The sequence below is a fragment of the Excalfactoria chinensis genome, chromosome 11 (genome assembly GCF_039878825.1).
Source record: "Excalfactoria chinensis isolate bCotChi1 chromosome 11, bCotChi1.hap2, whole genome shotgun sequence".
Classification (NCBI taxonomy): Eukaryota; Metazoa; Chordata; class Aves; order Galliformes; family Phasianidae; genus Excalfactoria; species Excalfactoria chinensis.
The window spans coordinates 15,749,915-15,769,594 of NC_092835.1; the positions used below are offsets into that span (position 1 = coordinate 15,749,915).

Sequence of the window (19,680 nt, forward strand, 5' to 3'; positions counted from 1 at the left end):
GTGCATCTTTTTTCCAGACACAGTGCAGCCTATTCCAAGAAAATACTTTTGAACTTGACCTGAATTGAAAATGGTGTGTTTTAGTTAATGCGAAAACTATTAGATGTACAGAGCCTCCTGCTTTGGCTGCAACTTCCTTGCTATTAAGAAATTTGTGCCCATTGAGAGTGGTCACAGTTCACAGGGGACAAATGATGAACCCAGATCCTTTACTGCTGTTGACTTGAGGTCAGATACCTGAAGGAGTCTTTTATATGAATATTGAAACAATCTTTTTGACGGTAACTTGTATGCTGGCAAAGAAAGCTTCCATTAATTTACACTATTTAAAATAAGCTCTGCTTGCTGTTTGTACTCTAAAATTACAGACTTCATGCATAGTTTGAGCAACATATGTATGTGGTGCTAGGTCTACACTGGTTGTGTTATCAAATATGTGATGCTATTTGGAAGAGCCTCAGCTCCTAAGATAATTACGAAAATATCATCCAAGATGCATCTTGTATGAGAAATCCATATTCATAGCGGAATGAAGTAATGAAATGTACCATTTAAATAAGAAGCTGTTCTGCTTATAACTGCAACTATAGTTGCACAGGCTTGTGCCTCGTGAACTCTTGTCTGACTGTTTTTAGTAGAGCCTGCTAGCAGTCCCTGCACACCCACCCGTGGTGAGCTGCATCTCATACTACTGGGCTTATTCTGGCTGGGTTGCAATAAGAACCGTGCACTGCATAGGAGGGTAGTTTAGAATGGAGATAACTGCCTTTGAGTAAACACTAGAAGTATTCTTCTTCTAATTCTTGAAGTCAAAGAAAATGAAAGCAGAGTGAAAGGAAAAGGGAAGTTAGAACAAGGATGTCAGCACTACTGCTGTGGTTGTTAAATGGCAGTTAGTATGTATTTTTATCCTGTCATAAATGAATTGGAATTGTAATACACAATTTTATTTTTCTAGTTATAATGAAGCAAGAGCACAGAGATGAGGTGGATTTGTCTACTGTTCCATCTTTGGCACTGCCTCACACAAGCAATGTCCAGGGCCTGCATTCAATCCGAACTCAGTTGCCTTCACCAGAGCAAGGGCATCCTCATGATAATTTACTGTCTACATCACCCAGGAGCCTTGTGTGTCCAGTTCAACCACCATATACAGCAATGGTGACCTCAGCAGTATCCCACCTGTCGCATATGCAAGGTAGAAACCTTAGTCCAAGTGAAGAGTGTCATGTCTTGCCCCCTGCTGTGGTACAGTCTTTTCAGGTAACATCAGCACCTCCTGTGAGGCCTTCCTATCAGCCTATGCAGTCCAATGATGTGTACAATGAACAGTCTGGTCTTCCCATGAACTCTGCTTCCAGCCAAGGATTTGATGCTATTTCATTTCAGCAAGACACAGCTGTACCTCATCTGATAAATCTTAGCTGCCAAGCTCTACCACCAATGCCGTTCCATTCTTCAAATCCAGGTTCTGTGTCCACGTCAAGTACAGCAGGGCACCCGCTAGCACGCTCAGCACATTCAGGACAGTCATCTTCACACCTGCCATCAATGGGATACCATTGCCCAAGCACTGGGCAGCCCTCTATAACTTCTGCAATGAGTCGCTCCCTTGGGCCATCTTCTCCCCAGCTGCAGCAAGTCCCATACCATTCTACAAACCCAGCATCCACTTCCCCTTCCCCAACAGCTTCCCATCCTTTGGTCCATTCACCGCTGTCTGGACCGTCGTCACCCCAGCTACAACCTATGCCTTACCAATCTCCTAGCTCAGGACCTGCCTCATCTCCCCCACCAGCCACTGTAAGTCAGTCGGGACAGCACTCCCCTCAAGCACATAGTCCTGCATTGGGAGGTCTTAATGCAGCTTCGTCTTTAGTGCACCACACCGTGTGCGATTCATCTCCGTTTTCACCAGATGGGGCAGCTATTAGCATTAAACCAGAACCTGAAGATCGAGAATTGAATTTTCAGATAGGACTACAAGACATCACACTGGATGATGGTAAGTGGATTTAATAGTTTAATACTGGGGTATAATTGCATTAAACCAAAACTTGTTGAAGGAAAGGGTTATTTTGTTTAGATAACACTCCTCTTCACAGAAGTATATTTGTACTATCAGAATAGGTCATATTTTTGCATCCAAAGCAATGACTTATTTAAAACTAATAGCAGTCACAGAATTGAATTAGTTTAGCACCCAGTTTGCCTGTAGCCTTTGTTTTTAGTCATAAAACAGGACCAGAGAATTAACTCCTGCATATTTACACTTGATATACAAGAAATTAATTGGAAACCTCTTCTGATTGTCTTTCTGGCATATTTCAACATATGTCTGAGTTACATAAATGTAGTTCAGATCATGGTTTCATGGAGCTATCCCAGTTTTTGCTGAAAGTACAGCACATGCATTTTGGCACCATCTTAGTCTCTTTGTAGATGTTCTGTAGAATTGCTGCCATCATTCAGCACCTCTGCTCACTGTAGCTGTTGGCTTTCTCCTTACCACTTGGGCTACATTTTTGAGACATTGACCAGCTTACTGTAAACAAGGACCATGGTGGGAGGCATTCTGGTGTGAAGGCCAGACCATAAAATCCTCAAATACCTGGACAGTGTTAATTTACAAAACCAAGTGGAAAGTAGCAGTTATCAGATGCAAAGTGTTGGGAGTATTTTAGATGTATGTGAGAAGGAATTTAAAGAACACGTCAGACTGAAGTGACTGAAAGAGCAGAAGGCCTGGCCTTAAAAGGTATGTAGAAGGTATTTGATATTAATGATGGGCACCTTACTAGTAACTGTTTTCTACACTAGGTTTAGCTGTATTTTTTTAGTTATCCCTTGCAGTTATTTAATTACAGCAGCAGTAACAATAATGAAGGTTAAGCGTAGGCCATTTGTTAAATATCCACATCAGCCCCATTTCCTTCAATAAGTAGTGAAAAAATTAAGTAAAAAATACCCTTAAAGACACCACATATTGGGAGAAAAAAAAAACAGTAGTACAGTTGGACTTTCAATTACATGGCAATGTACTTAAAACCCTGCTTTTAGAAAAAATATTAGCAGGCAATTTACAAACTACATGTCAACCAGTCAGCTTTCCTTGAATTAGGAAGGAAAGAAGAGACCGATCCTTTACAGGACATGCAGAGAGGAGAAGAGGAAGGCTTTATAAAACAGAATACTTAAAATTCCCACTTCCGTGCTAGAGGAGCAAGAGAGGAGTCTTAACATTTCTACAGTGTCACATCAGAACCTCTTTTCTTATCCTGCTTCCCTTCACACCCATAACAATTGAAATTGAAAAACAAAGCCACCAACCATAAACAAACCGTCAAAATACTGTCGTTAAACTCTTCACGCTGTAAGCAGAAGCATTTAGCATTTATGTGCAGCTCAGCTTGGAAGTTCCTGTCTGGAAGTTGGACTGAATGCACAGTAGAGAAAAGAAAGCCAACTTTTCCCACCTGCCCCCCCATAGCACAAACTGAAACTTCTTCTAGAAATTGTTTCTGCTGCTTAACAATGAAATTGAGTTGTTGCTATGCTGACAAACACCATATTCTTTTAATAGCAGGAAAAGCTAAAAGAGCCATGCTTAAGGTGTATCCATTTGCTAATATGTTAGAGAAATGTAATCAACATGCAGTAGATAAAAATGACCACAGTTTCAATAATTATTATTCTTTAAAATAATGCTGGCTGTGGAAGTTCAGGTCTTATAACCCGTGACTACTTTATTTACTTCTTACATAGAAAACAGTACATTTTCAGATGCTACACAACCCCTTGGCATCAGCTGTACATTTACAAGTGCAGAAATGACATTCTTTTCAGTTCAATATTGTGCCTTCAGTGATTGAATCACTCAGAAGCAGAATTCTGAGCAATGGAAAGCTGGTGGGTTTTACTCCTTTTCAATCTGCCAGTTCAGATTGGATGCGGAGCCTGAAACTCACTGTCCCAAAAGTCTTAAAGAGCACAGTGACATGAAACGAGCTGCTCAGCGTTCTCAACAGGAACACATACATCCTCTGTTTAACCAGGCTGTAGCTGAACAAATGAAAAGATGGTTAGACAGGAACTTTTTTTCATGTACCTAATGTTTTACGGTGCTTTATGAAACGATTAGGAGAATTTGCTTTTGTTTGTTATTGAGTTTGAGTTTCCATACAAATAGAGCTAGACACAAATTGCAGATGAATTACTCTAATGTTATGAAAACTAAAAAAAAAAAATAATCCAAACACAAGTTCACATATAAATAAATGCTAATATGGGGTGTTCTCCCATGTAATGTATCATACACGAAAGCTATATTTAGCTGGAAAATGGGTTTTTAAATAGGTTACCAATTAAGGCAAGTAAATTGCCCTCAAAATAATTCTACGGCGTAGCCAATTTAATTTTTTGTTTAAATTGTATCTGGATTAGTGCTCTTCAGTATTGCACTCAGTGGCTTAAAACAAACAAGAAATCCGACAGTGTAAATAATCTTCTTTCAGCAAGGTGCACTGTTTTAAAATCAGCATACTGAATAGTTTCTTTGCCAAGAAAATAAAGTACTGGAACGGAATTTGAGTACTGCACAAAATGCTGCTTCTAATTACTAAGCTGTTTAGCTTACCAGAATAGGATTTTATTTATTTATTTTTAAATAACCCCTATCCACCTTCATAATTAGGCAAATTCCTTTAAGCAAGACTCCCCAAAGTGCTCCAGTGCCCCTTCAGCCACCATCCGGGCTGATGCTTCAGGACACATCCCCTTGTCCCCCAGAAATCTGAAACTTAGTGTGGAACTGCAGAGCTCCTCCCTCAGTCCTGATGCAGCACCTGATGCAGCACCTTGTGGAAGGTGCAGTGTCTAAATTCACTCTTTTTAGATCTTTGCAACATCACAAACAGTTGGCAGCGACCAGAACAGAGCATCATTTTAGTTCAGTTCTGTTCCTTTGCCCGTAGCACAAGTGGGGCCCTCTTTGAACTGAGTGAAAAAAGTTTTCAGCATTGGAAAGCAGATCATTTACCTGGATTACACAAATTACAAGTAACTTGTATTTTGGGCTGCTACTTAAAAGGCATTATGAAAACATCTTTTCCTGCTAAGGACTTTTCAGCAGTCCTTCTGCACACGCTGATCACACCGCATAAGAGCAGCTTCCTACACTTCTATTGTCCTGTTCCCTTCTCCACCTTCTCCCCTCCTTCCTTTAGCAGCCTGCACTGAGTCCTTTCTCTGCCCATCTTCCCAGGATGACATTTCCCTGGATGGGCAGCAGAATATTTAGGGCAGCAAGCAAGTGTAAACAAGAAAGCTGCAACAGTTGGTCATTTCAGTCTATTGTACATGTGGTCCATTCTGTGTTCTGTTGTGGAATCATCTAATAGAGGACCCATTTCTTTACAACTAGAAAAAAATTAGTTGCCTTCAGTCCCCTTATCTGATGAGGTCCTGTTCATTTTTTCCACTTTAAAACAAAAACAAAACAACTTGCAGTGTGGTAGACTGCCTATCCCACTGTCGAGTTCTAGATTTCAAGCTATTCTAATAGTGTTGATCTTACAAGAATGTAAGTTTGTTTTACAGTTTAGGAGCAGTTTTACCTTGTATTTCATGGCTTTTTCTACAGAGATGAGATTTCTAACAACTGCATTTAACCATTTTAAGGTATTATGTTAGGCTGTATTCAGCAACTCAATGACCTTCTGCTAATCCTCTAACATTCTGTTACTCATTGCATCTCTGTGACCTCAAGCAGATCAGAAGATCTAGTACATGGATTTATTATAAATCATAACCAGAAATCCTCTAACAGCTTTATGTACATAAAGCAATGATTTGGCTCTGTCAGATGCATGCCATGTAGAATTCTAAGCCACTTGCATTCATTCATTATAATAGTTCTGTTATATATCTCTAGTCAGTAAGTTCTCTTGCTTGGAAGCTCAGACCACAGATTTTCTGGTTAAGACCAGAACAGATCATTACAGGCAGCTTTTTACTTCAGCTTAACTTCTGTACAAGCTGTAGTTGAACCTTAATAGCAGTAACTAGCGAGGAAGTTCTGAAGAATGACTGATATTCCTCTATATCTAATTAAAACTTATGAATTAACAGTTACTAATTTAAGCAGCTTCCTGCACAGCAAACCAGTCAAGGTCTACAGAAACAGAAGGAACACCGAATGCCAGAACAACCTGTTGCATTTTGCAGCATGCCTTGACCTGGATAGTTGTGGCAAGAACTGCAGCCTGCAATGTATGCAGAACCCACAGAATGCTCACAATGCTAAACGCCATTCAGAAAATTAGACTACTTTATCAAGGTTGTGTTTAAATACCATCTTTCCTTGTATTCTATATATTAGATACCATCAAGCATTACAGGAATTGCAATAAAACAATATGCAGTTCAACACAGGTTGCTCTGAAAGTAACGCCTCCTTTAGCCTTCATGGAAACTACAACAGCTACAAAGAGCAGGATAACAGTATTTGAGAGAGCAGGTTCTCAGCTGCATAATAACACTGCTTCTCAGCAGTCACAACCGTTAGCTGTGCATTTTTGTCAGCAAGAGCCTGCGTACCATGCTCATAAAAATATGCACCAATGGAAGTGAGATGCTATTGCTGCTGCCACTGCTGAAACGCACCACCCGCCACCTCACTGTGCTCACATCTGCTGCTCGGTATCTGTGAGTATTCAGTGAGCATCAGTGAATGTCACTGGGTGCCATTTTTTTCTGCATGGAGAAGGAATTCAATGGACACACCTTGCTTCCTTTACACTTTCATGTCAGATGCCATTTTGTTAGACTGCCCCTTTGCTGCAATCTGTCACATGGCAACAAAATGTAATGGAATATTGGTGGGAGGGTTCAGCCTTTACCATCACACCACCAGCACCTGCCAATTACCTTGTGGGCCAACGTAATAGGAAGCATTACTTTTGGAGCAGCCCTCAATCCTCCTCATAAGCTTATGGACTTCTTCAGTGACATCATGAGGTTGAACAAGATGGCAGGAAAAAACTTGAAATGTATGGAAATGTGCTAGTTTTAATCAAGAATGAAAGAAGGAAGATCCAGACAGTATTAGATTGAAAGGAAAAGCTTGAAATGATGAGGAAAAGTGCAAGGATGTTATCAGTCTGTCAGCAGTTAAAGGATGTTATCTATCCTACTGGAGTTAATTACATTCATAAAGTTGATGCCAGAACAGTATCTTTTTAGATGATCAGTTGTAGACTGATAGTGCACTAAGTTGTCTGGATAAATCATCAGGAGGATACAACCAGTTAATGTGAGAATCCTCCCATGGGACTCAGATAGCTGCAAGATGCCTCATAACTCATGTAAGAACACCTAATTGTATCACCACAAAAAGGTCCCCATTTAAGAATAAGAAGAGGTTAGAATCTGGTTTTGGGAATGCAGATACTCCATGTACACCATGGTGGGGATACTGCCAACAGTCGCAGAACTGGAAGGAGTTAGGCACGTCTTTGCAACACTGGTAAAAACACACTTAGACACTTCTGCACGGCTCTCCACAGCGCAGCTCTAAGACTCACGCATAATGCTTACTGTATTAAATGCATTTCCTTGCTTGAAAGAGGCAGTCATGTGACTTCTATATCATAGTAAAGCCTATTCATTTAAATGCAGAGTGCGACATAACCATGGCATGCACAGAGATTCTGCTATTGTACAGAGTAACTACAGCTTGTACTGCGAGTGCAGGCCAAAGGTGTGTGCACACACTGCACAGCTGCAAACGTTGTGTGCCTGTAAAGGACTCTGCTCTTCTTAACACTTCTTACATCCTGGTTAAATAAGTTTTAAAAAACTCACTTAGTAAAGCCGCTGTTAAACCTGAAATTTCGCTTGAAGTAGTAACACACAAGGCAGCTCACCGTGCCTTGGTAGTCTGCTATTCCAAACATGTGCTTCCATGTGCCTGTCTTTGATCACAAACCAGAGTCACAGCTGGCTGCTGCACAGCAGGGAGGGCTGAGGGTTAAGTATAGCCTGACAGCTGCTTTTTGTTTTTCTGGAGGGAAAGCTGACACCCTATTACTTGCTGGTTGTGGGAAGTCTAAATGAGGCTCCATACCCAGCACTAACCAGAATGATGTAACAGCTGATCAGAAATGCAGCTGATCTTACTATCTGGAGTTGACAAAAGGCAGCTTATATTCAAGGGAGCATGTGCTGCAGTCTGTCCATAATGTTCTTTGAGGTTTACTGACACTCTTTCCATCTGTAAATACACCAATTCACTGACACGTCTTCTCAAAAACAAACTCCTGGGTAGGTGCAGCAATGCTACCAAGCACAGGCAGTTTATACAGTCTGCTATAGACAGACTTCCTTTGCAAAGAATATAAAGACACCCATTCTGTGCTACTTACTGCAGCAGCACTGCACAAACCAGTCATACATTTGCTAGCTTTCGGGATCTACAGTTCTAGAAACATCACATCTGGTTTATATCTGGCTGCCCATACCTCCTTTTCAGGTAATGAAGCATATACGAGCTTCTAATTAGTGCTACAAAAGAAACTAAGCAGCTTGACACCTGTAGGAAGAAATCCTGAAAAGCAGATGGTAGAACTCCATATACTTCTTGGTCTGCCTGCTTGGTCTGAATGGGTAACACCTACAATGCATCAGTCTTGATTTCATTTAAATTGAGGAGTTTTAAGTCCAGTGTTACATTCTAACATTACTTAAAAATACCTTTCTATCTCATCATTTTATGAACATTTCAGAAGGGTTTTCTGTATTTAACGTATGTTTGTCTGGTACCTCAGGTTGTGTCCGTATGCGATATTGTGCACTTTAACAGGCTCTTGCTTCATGTACCACATTTCACAAGTAACAAGTATTGTGTGCTTGAGGCAATAGCATGCTCCATTCCCAGTGTGCTGGCAGACTTGTTACATGTGCTACCTGCAACACATCTTGTCTGGAATTTCTTAGAGTAAGAACTCAAAACTGTCATCAATTTTGTTAGAACAATAACTTGAAACCTTCCTATGCATTGAAATAATTAGGAAAAATTTACTCAGTCATCTTTCTCTGCTAGAGTGACAGACAATCCCTGTTGTACAAACTGACAACTTTAAGGTGCAGGTGCAACTTGAAGACCTAATTAATTCCACTGTTAAGCGTGGAGGCTCTGTGTGTTTATTGTCTACTCCTTTTAAAGCCTGAGCTTGAGAAGATTCTCTGTACAAGTTAATTTGTTTCATCCACAGGCAGTTTTTACTGCTTATCTCCCTGGATTCATCCGATCTGTATTTAAATGGCACCGTCCTGCTGGTTCCACCACCAGAGTCAGTGCAAAAATACTCTGCTTAATATCCTGCCCATCAAAATGGCAGCAGACATTTCTTCAGAATACAGATCAGGTTTTCCACTTCCCTTCAAATATATGTGCAACTTCATGCTTTAAACACCTCCTTAGTTTCTCACATTGCCTCTGTCTGCTAGAGCCACCTACTCAGAGATAACACTTTGTTTTCCTGCACTTCAGACTTTGCGACCCAGCTGACTGAAGAGCAACACCTTGAGCAAAACAGTCTGACAAGTAAGGAAAAGCTAACAGCTGTTCACAGCAACAGATTCCTTTGCTTAAAGGATAACAGAAATAAAAACAAAGGTTTTATCGACTAGCACTGTTTTGCCTACCATGTTCAGCAGAGGTGCTGTCAGGAGGCGTAAGCACTGTTAACTTTACCGCACTAAGTAAAGCGAGTTGAGAAAACTGCGAGAGGAATACTCGAATGCAAATACTAAATGAAGTTTATCCAGTATAACATTAGGCAGATGTTGAAAAATATCAACATTTCCTTTATGGCTCAGGCTGCAAATTGAAAAATAATGACAATTGACAATTTATAAATAGTTATCTATGTCAACGTATGTAGTAATTGTGGATGAAACGGGGTATTTAAAGTTAGTGCTATTAAAAGAAAACTGAACGTCACTTCCTGGTTGAGTGAACTGTAACTTCTTGGTTTAGTCCAGTCAGTAGTTATGTCTGTCTTCTTCTCTGACACAGACAGTTTTATCTCTGACCTGGAATACCAGCCATCAGGTTCAACAGAGAAATGGACTCAACATTCAGCACTCATGTCCAACTCCTATGTGGAAAATCTAGAGGGTGAGTCTACTTATGAAAATGCTTCAATGTTTAAAATTGGAGCACAAAGAAGAGGGGAAGGTGTTTTAATAGTCTTAACACATACAAGTGAAAAGCACAATGTAGTACTTCAGTATTGCTCTAATTGGACACGTGCACTCTGAAATAGTTGGAAGTCGTGAACCAGGTGTACGCTTAGCAGAGTAAAAGCCTCCACCTGAAGCATATTTAGCTGCCACAGAACTTCCCGAGTGCTGTAGAGTCTAGTAAGGTAACAGAAGGATATGACAATTTTAAGCCTAATAACGCCAAGGTGGTAGAGTGGCCAGATCAGCTAACTGAGAAACTCTGAGTGTTTCTCCTTTATTTCAGAGATACAAAGCAATGTCAGTTGAAGTAGATGGAACGCAGTGGCATGCACTACCAGCCTAAGTACCAGAAATACAGATTTTATGGAAAGAATTCTAGTTGAATGTGTGCTATATTCGGAATGATCACCTGAATTTGCTTTAGGATGTCATCAGCTTCTTTATTTCACATATAAACAAGATGATTATGCACTGTGACTTCGTAGTGATATTAGAAATGGACAAGTAGCTTACTGATCACATTCATGTCTATAGTCATTTTTCTTAAGTGTTTTTCACCGTATTACAAACATGCCTATAATGCCGAAGGACCATCTTACCCCTTTAACTAAATAAATGCACATATACGTATGTGTGTACATGCACACACACAAAAACACATTTTACTTTTCCCCAAATATCTTAAAGGGTAATACCTGTAAGTGTACATTCAGTTTAGGACTGTTAACACTTACTGAACCTATGTAGTCTTAATAAGACTCTTACACAGTTGACTCTCAGAACTCACTTAGTTCTGAGTTACTAGTTCACTTGTCAGAAGGCAATCAGTAAGGTAAGTAGCTACAACTCAGAGTGCCAAATGGAAACTAATATTTACACACAAACGTCAGTCGAATGGTCTGTAACTTAAGGAATACCTAGTGTCAGATAAGTGAGCAGTCAATCAGAGGGGTGGATGCTTATGGATCCCGCTTTAAATCTGAAAGAGTATAGCTTCAGAATTACTCTGCTGAACTCCAAACTACTAAAAGGATGGGAAATAATGGGAGTGGGAAGAGGTAAAAAGCAAAACTGTCCTGATTCCATACAGACAGAGATCTTGTCATTGAACTGTTTTCATATAAAGCAGCCTTAAATTCAAAGGGGACACTTCTATGAAATCATTCACAGTTCTATTATAAAGATGAGTAAATGCTAGGAATGAGTATGAAATGAGCAGAGAAAAATACACTGCTGTGTAAACTGTGTGCCTACATCTTGTCCCCTTCTGCCCTCTCTGGTGTCACAAAAGAATTAGATGCATACAGTTGTTGGTAGTGTTTCAGCAAAGATCAACTAGACAGACCACTCAAAGATGTGGAACAGAAGTTAGAGTGAATCAGTCTGGCTTTCTGGCCAGGAGAACAAATGAGGGAAAGGCACAGAAAATGACAGAATGAATGGAAAGGGTAACATAAAACATCATCTTGGGAAAGCAAATGACAGAAGCTTTCACACTACGTAAAAAAACAAATCACATAGCAAGTCCAGTGCCAATAATTACAGTCCAAACGGCTGTATGCAGTTCAGCTTCAGAATGGAGATGTTTCAGAATGTTGTGCATGTCAGAATGATGCACAGAACCAGAAGACCACTGAGATTAAAATGTAGATAGAATTGCTAAGCACAAAGTACGCAGTCTCTGGAACTCCCTAAGGCAGACACATTTTGGAGCCTGGTGAACACTGTGGGGATACAACACTGTGTGTTTATTCCTGTTTTTCCCTTTACATTAATAGTTCTTCATCTGAAATGGTTTCCTGATAGCTCTCCACAGAAATATTTTTGACCTATGAAGACCTGAAACGCTTGGCAACTGCTTGTTACAGGGACTGTCTTGTCCTGCACAAAGTATGGATGCCAATCCCAGATTACCAGCTTCCTGCAGGGAAAAGGAGGCTGCCTGCATTATTAGCAGAAAGGCCTTTATGGTCCAGGAATGATTTGCTGTGTTCCTGTACAAAACATTTCTCTCTCAGCACTCACAGAAATCAGGAACTGCAGTTAGAACAAATTAGGCAGGTGCCAGTTTTTGGTTGGCTTTATATCTAAAGAGAATGATTACACTTCTGATTATGGCACTGAAGACACTTGTCTCAGGGCTTACATCTAAATGTGTTGCATTACAATAAGAAATATCTTTAGTAAGATGGTGCAGGTGTGCCATAAGGTGATGCTGTAAAACTGACAAAAGAAAGGGGGGGAGGTAGGCCTTACAAATATGTTAAAAGGACTGATACTGATTTCCTCTCTTTTGAGAGCTTGTTACTATAATTTCTTCAAGATAGTTTTAAAAAGCTCATCCAAAAGCACAACCTGTTCTTAAAAAGCACTTTCTCTTACAATATTTTTGTAACAAAAGAAAATCCCTTCTGCTCAAACCTGCTAATGCAGATGATTCTCAAAGGTGAGAATTTCTCCTCTGACGTTTGTCAGTACAGGACACATCTGCATGGGAACAGCTGTAAGCATTACTCCCCCTAGCTGTGTGTCATCGCACAACTGGCTGAGCTGTACAACTTACATTTAGTTTATTTAAGAACTCTGCATTGCAAATTGCAACAATTGAGCACATCTTCATTAATGCTCTGGCTGTTCACACAGCTGGAGCAATAGCTTTTATCAGCTGTCCCAGTGCAGGTCTTCAGGAACCAAAATGCAATGCATTTTGAGCCACGCTATATTTGACAAATGAGTTATTAGAACGCAGTTATCACTTTGGTAGCAAGAGAATCTGCCACATTTCATTGCGAATTGCAGTGCGTGCTACTGCTCTGTTCGTTTGTTTTAAGCCTGGTCCAGTCAGTACACCAAGACCAGCAACGTAGTTTGTTAGCACACACAAGAGTACTAAATATTAGCAGGATTCCTGTAATTATTTGTATGTAAACTATTTCTAATTCCTCATCTTTAGTGAGCAGAGGTCTGGGATTAGCAGTCAGATCACCAGGCAAGAAACGTACCAAACAGGCAAAGCTTCATTCGGGAGAAAAGAAGGTAGTTAAACAGAGAGGCAAGGTCCTGTGCCCTGCCATTTAACTCTCATGAGATTGGCCCACCTCAGAAGGACAACAGAATTGTAAGCTACAAACCAGCTGTGAAGCTGGCAGACAGACCACAGAACTTTAAGAACTTAATTGAGAGCGCTATTGCTGGATCCTGAGTGAGCTTAGCAGCCTTCCCCAGGAAGCTTTGGTTGGAGGAAGAAAGGAAATGTTATTAAAAATAAGTGCAACAAACCATCGTCAGCTCTGGCCTCTCTCTGGACTGACAAAATAGACTCCCTATCCCACATGGTCACATAAGGAGTTTTAGTAGCCAGCCTTATAGAAAGTCTGCAGTTACACTCCTGAATTTAAATGTTGAGTTTTAATCACAGACAAGTAAAGGTTCTGTGGTAATATTGATGCTCTGTGGAGGAAGGCAGTGTGTCATGCATCTGAATACTAACTTTTGGATTACTAATTCAGCCTTCAGTATTTTCTCAAAAATGAATACAGAAGGGAAAGCATGGGATTTTTACCTTTAGTTCTGTACGTTTCCACACAGACTTCAGCTCTTCTTACTAATTACATGATTTGCCTTTTAAACTGTCTTAATTCGTACTACAGCACAGTTAGGCAATTATGATTGCTTACAGGAAAGCTAGGGAAGGACTTTCTACAAGGGCACATAGTGACAGGGTGACAGAAATGGCTTCAAACTGGAAGATTTAACCTAGATTTCAGGAAGAAATTCTGTACCGTGAGGGTGGTGAGACAGCGGACCAGGTTGCCCAGAGAAGTTTTGAATGCCCCTCCGTGAAGGCTTTCAATGCCAGGCTGGAAGGGTCTTTGATCAACCTGGTCTAGTGGGAGGTGTCCCTGCCTACAGCAAGGAGGTTGGAACTAGATCTTAAAGGTCCCTTCCAACCCAAGCCATTCTATGATAATGCCATGTAGATATAGCTGAGTTTCTCATCATTTGCTGCCCTGAATTGTACACATCTTCAGTGAGCCATTCCAAAGGATTTCCAAGCTACCTAGTTCAAAATGACTTCTATACAGCAATAGGGTTATTTGTTTTTTCAATGAGGCTTCTAAAAACCAGCCTCCTCTAGAAAATCTGCTTTCCTGATTTAGATGCCCACTCTTCCATCTAATTGCCAGCATGCTGAACAGGGACTCCCCACTGTCCCCATTCAACCCTTCCACTACTCAGAAGCATGCTGGGTACAGCCAGCATGGCAGCAGCCGTGTGCCTCACTTAACCCATCAGCGTGCAACTCCCACAACAGCCTCACCTGGTTGCCTCAAACCTGGTAGCCGGGCTGCTGTGCTGCAGAAGGTCAGCATGCTTTGACCTCTGCTGCTGCCTTCTGCAGTCTGAGCCATCTCTGAAGCATTGTTACCATCATATCTGCACAATTGAGATCACCCAAAGACTTTGGAGTTTGCAGGCTTCCCCCCTTTGCCCCTTTGTTCCTTACAGACAAATCTATCTCGGCATCAAGCTAAAAACTGCCAAAAAAAGTTCTGTAACACCAAGATATGAAGCATGACAGATCTAGATTAAGAAAAAGCTTAGGGTAGAAGCAGATTGTGTAAAAAAAAAGTAATAACTACAAACTAACCAGTAACTTTAATACTCTACATAATTAACTACGCAGGGACTTGGCAAATAACACTCCACGTGACCAGTTATTGTTTTCATGACATAATGCCATTTCCAGAAAGCTCACTGCCATACAGCTACGTGTTCCTCAGTTAGCAAACACTGTGGGAGCTACAAGGTGTTTTAACAGTATAGACCACTTTGTTCTGATGTTGCCTACCATATATACACATACACACTACATAGAAGATAGATTGAACCTTGAAGTAACTCGAAGCCTAACAATTTCCAAAGATAAGGATTCAGCTGTGTTGCTTGTTGTTGGAACTGAACAACATTAGCTGAACATCTGCACTGTTTGATTTGTGCAGTAAATAATAGCTGTCGGGGTCCCTTAGGGCAAGCCAACAAGTGCCCTGACAGAAACTGATGGAGCATAATGCTTTTAGGTACAAAAATAATGTCCTTTTACACTAGGGAGTGGTCATTATTCAACAAAAGGATCATATTATATGTATGCTTACAGAAGATCCAAACAAATTCATACCAGAGGCATTTCTTCTATTACAGTAACTTGGTGTATTCTATTTCTTGCTGAGTGAGAGATATTCTACACCGGCTGTGACACCCACATCGAACTGATGTGCATATTAGTCAGTATTAATCCTTCACTGTAGAAAAGCTGACCATTGTTGTGACTGCAGCATTATAAATACAAACATTCAGAAAACTGGCCAATTAAATAAGTACGTAGTTTTAAAAAAATCATAACAACACATTAACAGAACCCAAGTTCTAAGGAAGTTCTATAAGTAGCTTTAGAGAGCCTGGGGTTGGTAACTGTGCCTGTAACTCTATCAGCACGAGGTACTAAGGAGCCCATATTAAACTGACCTGCACTGTGCCTTTTATTGACCTGGTTCTCATGAATATACATTTGCTCGATTTCTGCAAGTGTTACAGAGATTCTGACATGGATTGTAGTTGTGTTTAACCGTTACCAAAGTTGGTGTCTTGATTCATCCTGTTAATTTACTGCATCAAGGCTTAGCACTGCAATACTTCTTCCTAAAAGGGATGGACTGATAAGTCGTGTGCTTTGAAAAGCATAAAGACAGCCTTTTTTCCTTTCTTTTTTTAGTAAATGAGATCATAGGAAGAGATATGTCACAGATCTCAGTGTCACACGGAACAACAGTGGCCACCCAGTCTCCACGTACGTGCCCTGGATCTTTGGAGACAAGAATATCTGATGGAATCCAGTAACAGATAAGCTTACAGCTAAACATCCATGAAAACTTCACAGTCTCTCTGAACACTCTTCGTCCTCTTCCTCTTTAGACTTACTGTGCTTCCAACTCTGTGGCCTTTATGAACTGGAACAGTGGATCCTTGCAAAGCCCTTTTAGCGGGTTACATTTTTGATGTAGAGACAGAGCATTTATAATTATAGTTCATCGGATGCTGTAAAGAGACTTCTTAAAACGGACACAATCTACACCAGATACTTTTAACTGTTTTAAAGATACAAATAAGCTTTGCTTTTTGCATTGAAATAGAATACTTTTATATTATAAGTGCTTCAAATGTGTGGAGATGTTAGTTTGCTCTTATAATATTCACAGTACTGAATGTGGAGAAAGATTTAATACACATCTTCAGTGTGCTGCTTTCCCTTAGAGATAGCGTAGTTTGTACCTGATGATTTGTTAACACCTTTTGGTCATTTTGGAAAGCCTTTAAGCTTATACTGTTTCATTTTATTTTTTATTATGATCTTCCAGTGGCAGATCATACCTGTCATCTGAAGCCAATGCCATGGAAGCCATTGTGTATACAAATACTGTAGTGTTTTCTTTCTTAGACTCATAGGAAGCAAAGCCAAATGTAGATCTGCACTTGTTTATAAACTGAAAACGTTACTTGATAGGCTGCAAAAAGACCATTCCATCATGAAAGTGTTGGGATAGAAACGACATTCCAAAATTTAACTTTTATAACTTTGTGGATAATTTTCCTGTACTTTCTTAGCACAGGCTCCTTGAAATAGGATTTTCTTAGAAAGTTACATTTGTAATCAAATTGGAGAAGTAGGATTTTAGATTAAAGAACAGCAACATCAAAGCCATGTTAGATAACAGGAGACATTTTAGTATTTGCTGAGGATCCAAGTGTTCCTGGTAACCCTGCAGAATATGTTTTTCAAGTCACCAGTTCGGTGGCATTCAAGTTTTCCATGCAATAAATCAATTGACCGCATCTGTATCCTTTACGTGCTGTACGCCTCACCATGCCACTGTACAGTCCTAAGGAGAGAATACCGTCCCTTAAACTGTTTGTAAACTCAGTCTGCAAAAACAATTTACTGTGAGCTAGTGAGGAAGCATAACTTGCCCGCGTTGAATTGTAGATGTGTAATGCATAAGCTACCAAAGAAATGCACAAGACTCTGCAGCAGTAAATGGAGCTGCGCTCAAAGGATTCGCCTCCCTCACCTACATTGTCTGATAGAGCTGAAACAGTCTGTTTACATAGTTACTAAAAATCTCGGGCCTCTATGATTAGGAACCTAGGAGAGGATCTGAAACTGCCTGCTTAGGCCACAAAAGTTCCCTCCCCCTCAAGACATGGCAGTTTACAAAGCTTTCTGATATGGAAAATACAGGGTAGAACAATCACAGCCAAATAAGATGAGAAATGTACTGAATCTCAGATGCTCAGTGGACGTTTTATCAGCTCATCACACACGGAGGATCCATCTCCGCTCTCTACATCATCACAGGCTCTTAAAACAATCACAGTACATTTTAAGTCTTAAAGTCAACCCCAGCACCAAAGTGCAGCACCCACAGCCATAAGAGTAAATTCAGATTCCCAGTGTTGCATTTTGCTGGAAAACTGCAGAAAAGGCTCCATTCAGCCCTTTGCAGGCAAAGCATTGCATCCAGATTTCAGTCAGCATGCAAGTTCTAGCATTAAAGTTACCATAATCACATCTTATTAAAAGCTGAATTATGTACTTTTTTAGAAGACCATCCACTAAGCGGGTGAAGCTGTAACTCCTGTCAGTTCCCTCCTGTCAGAGTCCAGCCTGAAGCTACTGCAGTGGTGTTTTGTAGTTACTTCAGCCAACTGAATGCAAGGGCACTGCAGGTACGCTGGGAATCTAAGCGTCCCTCTTGTGAATGTATTGTTCAGTGATGCAGAACTGAAGTAAAAGATCAGCAGGGCTGTGACCTGAACGGTGCGATGTTACACCTGTCCCTTAGCGGCGGTGCTTTACTCCGTCCTCTACTCATTTGTGGTAAAGATCCTAGATAAGGGGTGACGTGCTCAGAAATGCATCTACTTTTGTTTTTGACGTTCACGATGCACCCAGAAGCCCCATGGTAAGCTATGCAATTGTCTTCAGACTGTGTGCTGGTGGCAAGGCATGTTCCAGTCCTCAATCATTTATCGGGTCTTTTGCATTAAGCATTGTTTGTAGGAAAATTCTAACCTAAAAGCTTTTCATACTGTATGGGATTTATACTCCTTCATCCTGCTGGTACAGATTCTCCTTGCAAGTTCTCCAAGTAAGTAGCTGGAATTCATACTGTACCTAAAATACAGGAGCCCATACAATACAGAGTTGCTATGCACTAAATTTTCTGATGCCTTTAAATACCTTGATGCCTGTAGACATAGATGCTTTCCTATTTAAAAATGAAATGAAAAAAAAGATATATATAGCTTTGGATACTAAAGCAGTTTTGTATTTGCCTTGTAAAAGCTTCAATACAAGGGTCTTAATTTTATTTTAGCTTGTGTGATAATGTAGGTAAAGACTGTTTATCTTGTATAATTTTAGTGATATAAAAAGCACACGATCTCTATTGGACTATGCAAATTCAATTAAACAGCAGAACCTGGCAACTGTTGATGTTTTGTTGGCATCCACTTCCTTGCCCTTAAGTCCTTTCTCCCTCCCGAGTCCTCTTCCAAAACTCCTGACTTAGATTATCCTGAGGGAAAGCCTTAAAGATGAGGTTGCTCTTCTACAAGGGGGGGTCAAAAGAGATCGACATTAAAGAAACAAAAGGGATACTGTTGTAATCATGGGGCAGGGAGCTCTGTGTTTGAAATAACACGTAGTAGCCATCTGCTTCTGTAGCGAAACTTTCACCTTGTCAGTGGAACTGCCATCCTTTTAAACCAAAGAATGAAAAGAACACGACTGTTTTGTCCTGATACAAGCAGAGCTTTGAAACTCTATTTTTGATACTCAGAATGGATGTCATTCCTTGAGGTTCGGAAATCATTCAAATTGAAGTTTTATATTTAAAAATATGGGACAATAAAGATTAAGTTCTAGATGTTTACAGAGCCTTGTATTGTAATTTCATGTACATTTTGTATTTTAAACATTTTTGTAAGTTATGATTGCAGTGCTACTTGCTGAAATAAAAGGGAAGAACTTGCATTTAGGCTCCTCAATCGTAGTGTCGAAATAAATAGAAAGAATGCAAATGCGGTGTCATTTATTTCAATTGCAGCCCTGCCTGCAGAGCGGGGAGAACTCCCTTCCTGCGCTGCGGTGGTGACGGCTGTGCTCACACACGGCAGCTGAAGAACATGCTGTATTGCTCTGTGAACGGTGGTGATTTTGAAGCAGAGTGTGGGGCTCAGCTCAGGCCCAGCAGCAGCAGCCCCATCCATGTACAGTAAGTGACCGGCTGCTTGGACAGAACCAGTTTGCACAATTAATCATGACTTCCTATTTGCAGGCATCATAAATGGTGAGGATGCAATCACAGATGT

The 19,680-nt window shown here is 40.4% G+C and overlaps 1 protein-coding gene across 2 annotated transcripts in view; it reads left to right on the plus strand.

Annotated features, from left to right (window-relative positions):
* The window catches only part of NFATC3 (nuclear factor of activated T cells 3), a 59,932-nt gene extending 40,590 nt beyond the window's left edge, over positions 1-19,342 (plus strand). The window contains exons 9-11 of one of the 2 annotated variants that reach the window (XM_072346670.1): positions 959-2,005; positions 10,079-10,180; positions 16,022-19,342. In XM_072346670.1, coding sequence (XP_072202771.1) covers positions 959-2,005; positions 10,079-10,180; positions 16,022-16,146 — 1,274 coding nt within the window. In that variant the 3' untranslated portion in view covers positions 16,147-19,342. The remainder of the gene's footprint in view (positions 1-958; positions 2,006-10,078; positions 10,181-16,021) is intronic. The other variant, XM_072346671.1, reaches the window with a different exon arrangement.
* The last annotated feature ends 338 nt before the right edge of the window (positions 19,343-19,680 follow it).